At 38.1% G+C, this 4,528-nt stretch overlaps 1 protein-coding gene across 1 annotated transcript; it reads left to right on the top strand.

Annotated features, from left to right (window-relative positions):
• Positions 1–499: 499 nt before the first annotated feature.
• On the top strand, positions 500–3,568 carry LOC129756399 (uncharacterized). The gene is made up of 3 exons (XM_055753261.1): positions 500–708; positions 769–965; positions 3,208–3,568. The coding sequence occupies exons 1-3, from the start codon at positions 669–671 to the stop codon at positions 3,463–3,465; spliced, it is 495 nt and encodes a 164-aa protein (XP_055609236.1). The 5' UTR covers positions 500–668; the 3' UTR covers positions 3,466–3,568.
• Positions 3,569–4,528: the final 960 nt, after the last annotated feature.

Below are 4,528 nucleotides of genomic sequence, written 5' to 3'. Positions count from 1 at the left end.
TTGAGGGTCGTGAGCATAATTCCGGGTATCGTTCAAGGACTCGGAGCAGGAGTCGGGACCGTGACAATAACAGGGAACGGAATAATTATGATTTCAATCGCGATAAACCGGAATGGAATAACCATAACAATGCCAAATGCAACTATTGCAAGCGTAGAGGGCATATTAGAAAAAATTGTTATCTTTTAAATAAAACAAAATCGGTCAAATTCGTTGAGGAGGACAAAACGACGGATTCTGTGCCTTTCGACAAGTTCAACAGGATGAGGTTGGAACAGTCTTCTGACGAATCTGATATCGGTTGTATGATGATTTCTAGAAAAAATAATAATGCGCCTTGTATGGTTGAGATGATCGTTGAAGGAAAAAAAATGTTGATGGAAGTGGATACAGGTTCGGCGGCTTCAGTTATAAGCATGGCTGTATATTTAAAAAAATTGAAATACTTGTCGGTTACTAAATCATTAAAGAAACTTGTCTACTACAACGGTGCTAAACTATCGATATTTGGCGAAATTTTTGTTGATGCTAGATTGAATAATTTAGTATACAAGTTAAAGCTTATAATTTTGGAAAGTGACATTGACTTTACTCCCTTACTTGGACGAGACTGGTTGGAGCTATTCTTTCCTGATTGGAGAGCTAATTTTATCCCTTGCAAAACGATCATGGCTTTGAAAGCGGACAGCAATTTGGAAAACACTATAAGTAATATAAAAACTAGATTTGCTAAAGTTTTTACGCAGAACTTTTCTGAACCTATTACAGGGTATAAAGCGGATCTTACATTCAAAAGTGACCATCCAATTTTCAAACGGGCGTATGAGGTTCCTTTCAAAATAAGAGACCAGTTCATAACCCATTTGGACATGTTGGAGAGCCAAGGCGTAATATCACCAGTTAAGGCAAGCGAGTGGGCCTCTCCGGTAATAGCGGTTCTCAAGAAGGACAATGATATAAGAATGGTAATAGACTGCAAGGTATCCTTGAACAAAATACTAATTCCTAATACCTATCCTCTTCCACTTGCTCAAGACATCTTTGCGTCTCTGGCTGGTTGTAAGGTTTTTTGTTGTTTGGATTTGGCGGGGGCTTACACGCAACTTGAACTTACTAATCGTTCAAAGAAATTTGTAGTTATAAATACAGGACTTTATACTTACAACCGGTTGCCACAGGGGGCTTCCAGTTCGGCAGCTTTATTCCAACAAACGATGGACCAAATTTTAAAAGGTCTTGATCATGTATGTTGCTATCTAGACGATCTGCTTATAGCAGGTGCAAATTTTGACGAATGCCGTAATAAACTTATTCAAGTTTTGGAAAGGCTCGAGAAAGTAAATGTACGGGTTAATTTTAAAAAATGTAAATTTTTTGTTTCTTCTTTACAGTATTTGGGTCATTTGATCACAAGTGAAGGTCTTTTACCATCCCCTGAGAAGCTTTCAACTATTGCAGAAGCAAAAATTCCTGAAAATGTTACAGAATTGAAGGCTTTTCTTGGGCTTATCAATTATTACAACAAGTTCGTTCCAAGAATGTCGGTTAACCTCAGACCTCTATACGAACTCTTAAAAAAAAATGTTCATTTCAAATGGTCCTCTGAATGTGATTCGGCCTTTAAACAAAGCAAAAACAATTTACTTAAAGCAAATATTTTAACTTACTATGACCCTAAGAAGCCTTTGGTTGTAGTTACAGATGCTTCATCATATGGACTTGGTGGTGTTCTGGTACAAATTGAGCAAGGTATCGAAAAACCAATTTGTTTCACATCCTTTTCTCTGAATGCCGCTCAAAAAAAATATCCCATACTGCATTTAGAGGCTTTAGCCCTTGTATGTACTATAAAAAAATTTCATAAGTTCCTGTTTGGACAAACTTTCAAAGTTTTTACAGATCACAAACCACTTTTAGGCATATTTGGGAAAGAGGGAAAAAATACCATTTGTGTGACAAGACTCCAGAGATATGTAATGGAGCTCTCTATTTATGATTTCGTTATTGAATACAGGCCTGCCTCTAAAATGGCTAATGCGGATTTCTGTAGCCGTTTCCCTTTGCAGCAAACTGTTCCCAGCCATTTGGATGGTGATAAAATCAACAGCCTGAACTTTTCAAATGAATTTCCTCTGGATTTTACGACCATTTCGAAGGAAACGAAAATCGACCATTTCTTGGGAAAAGTTTGTCAATACGTAATCAATGGATGGCCGGGAAAGGTAGATTCAAGATTCAAAGATTTGTTTGCTCAAAAAGATAAATTGGAGATTATGGATGGTGTTCTATTATTGAACGAAAGAGTTTTGATTCCCGAATCTTCTCAAAAGCAAGTTATGAAAATGCTGCACATAAATCATTGCGGTATTGTAAGAATGAAGCAACTGGCTAGGAGAACTGTTTATTGGTCCAGGATGAGCTCTGACATTGAAGAATACGTAAAACGTTGTGAAATTTGTGCTAAAATGCAGATTGTGCCAAAACCTAAAGAAAAAAATGGTTGGGTGCCAACCACACGTCCTTTTAGCAGGGTACACGCGGACTTTTTCCACTTTAATAGCAGCATTTTTCTTATTATGGTTGATAGTCATACAAAATGGCTTGAGGTTGAGCTTATGCGTACCAGTACGACTGCTAAAAATGTTATAAAAAAATTTACCAGTATGTTTGCTCGTTTTGGGTTGCCTGATGTTATAGTTACGGATGGTGGGCCACCTTTCAACTCTCGGGAGTTTATTCAATTTCTTGAAAGGCAAGGAATAAAGGTCCTCAAAAGTCCACCTTATAACCCAAGTAGTAATGGTCAGGCAGAGCGTTTGGTTAGGGTTATTAAGGATGTTTTAAGAAAGTTTTTACTTGATAATGAAACAAAAGTTTTAGATATTGACGATCGTTTGAATTTATTTTTAATAAACTATAGAAATAGTTGTACGGGAACTGAAGGATTGTTTCCTTCAGATAAAGTTCTCTCTTTCAAACCGAAAATGCTTTTGGATTTGATTAATCCAACTAAAACTTACAAACAACATTTGAAGTATAGTTCTGAAAAAATCTTATAACAACAATTATGAGAAGGTGGATTCCCCAGATCATTTTGACAAGCTAGTGGTAGGGGATAGACTTTATTATAAAAATAATAACCAGCATGACATCCCTAAATGGCTTGATGCAAAATTTCTTAAAAGATTTTCGAAAAATGTCTTTCAGATATCCATTGTAAGTCACGTTCTCACGGCCCACAAACATCAACTCAAAATGGCGCATCTTCCTGTGGGTCGTTCCAAAGTGTTCGTGTCTCGGAATAGCACAAGCAAACGTAGGAGAGACTCTGTAGATAACGAGGAGGAGTTCCTTGGGTTTCCAGACGGATCAGTGGGACTCGATGCTGCGTCGTTGGATAAACAAATGATTAGCGGGAGAAGTCCGATTCTTACTCGATCTCGAAAACGTAGACTTTTGGACTAACATGTGGAAGCGCGTCGTGCTACCAAAAGGCATTTTATGCCCTCGAATGAAGTTTACAGTAATAGCATGTTTTACATCCACGATTAGATATTGTAACATCAATTCATGTACGAATTTTCTTAAAAGGTGAAGAACTGTAGTATCCGACTTTTTATATAAAACGAATTATGCGAACTGAATTGTATCCGAAGATTATATGCAAAATTAGAGAGAGCGTTGATCGCTCTATCTATTCGAAAGAATAAATGGGTGATTCGATTCTTAGCCACTAGTGGAAGTGGAGGCATATTTTAGGTGTTTTATTTCTTATCAACTTTAAGTTACTGGTGACTTCATTTAGTTATTATTATAAAATATTAATTGAATAGCAATCAATTTATTAAATATTTTACAAAGTAATCCTGAACAGGATCCAGGAGAAAATCGACGCTACACTCCGACGGTAACAAGCTGGATTCCGATCCGGACGATCATGTGTGGACCACATCACAACGCTACGAATCATACTGGAACAAATCAACGAATTCCAGGACTCTCTTCTGCTGGTGTTCGTTGATTTCGAAAAAGCATTAGACCGACTTAAACATTTGACTATCAAAACATCTGGGCTACTCAAAGGCGAAGAGAAGTACAAGAGAAACTAGTCCATCTCATCGAAGCACAATACGAGGCATTTTCGTGCAAGGTCTTGTACGATGATGTCTTGTCCGATCCAATCCCGGTAACTGCTGGAGTGAGACAGGGATGTATTTTGTCACCGCTGCTTTTTCTCATCGTAATGGATGAGATTCTGACTGGATCGATTGACTGTGCAGGTGCAGGTTTGCTGTGGAATCCTTCAACAACGGAGCAACTGAACGACCTTGACCTGGCTGATGATATTGTTTTACTCGCCCAAACACAACCGGACATGCAGAACAAACTCGATGACCTCACCGAAAGTTCCAAGGCGGCAGGTCTCAAAGTTAATGTCGAAAAGACCAAGTCGATGGAGATCAACACAGGAAATCCCTCCAGTTTCATGGTAGCTGGGCAACAGGTTGAGAAAGTGGAGTACTTCCAG

The sequence above is a fragment of the Uranotaenia lowii genome, chromosome 3, assembly GCF_029784155.1.
Source record: "Uranotaenia lowii strain MFRU-FL chromosome 3, ASM2978415v1, whole genome shotgun sequence".
NCBI lineage: Eukaryota > Metazoa > Arthropoda > Insecta > Diptera > Culicidae > Uranotaenia > Uranotaenia lowii.
This window is presented reverse-complemented; position numbering and strand designations above follow the sequence as displayed.

What these genes read in the sequence shown, in the direction of transcription:
- LOC129756399 (XM_055753261.1), top strand. Translation starts at nt 669, where the DNA reads ATGGCTTTGAAAGCGGACAGCAATTTGGAAAACACTATAA. An exon ending in CAATTTGGAAAACACTATAA is followed by an intron (nt 709 to 768) that starts GTAATATAAAAA and finishes AACCTATTACAG; the next exon opens with GGTATAAAGCGGATCTTACA. An exon ending in AGGACAATGATATAAGAATG is followed by an intron (nt 966 to 3,207) that starts GTAATAGACTGC and finishes AATGTCTTTCAG; the next exon opens with ATATCCATTGTAAGTCACGT.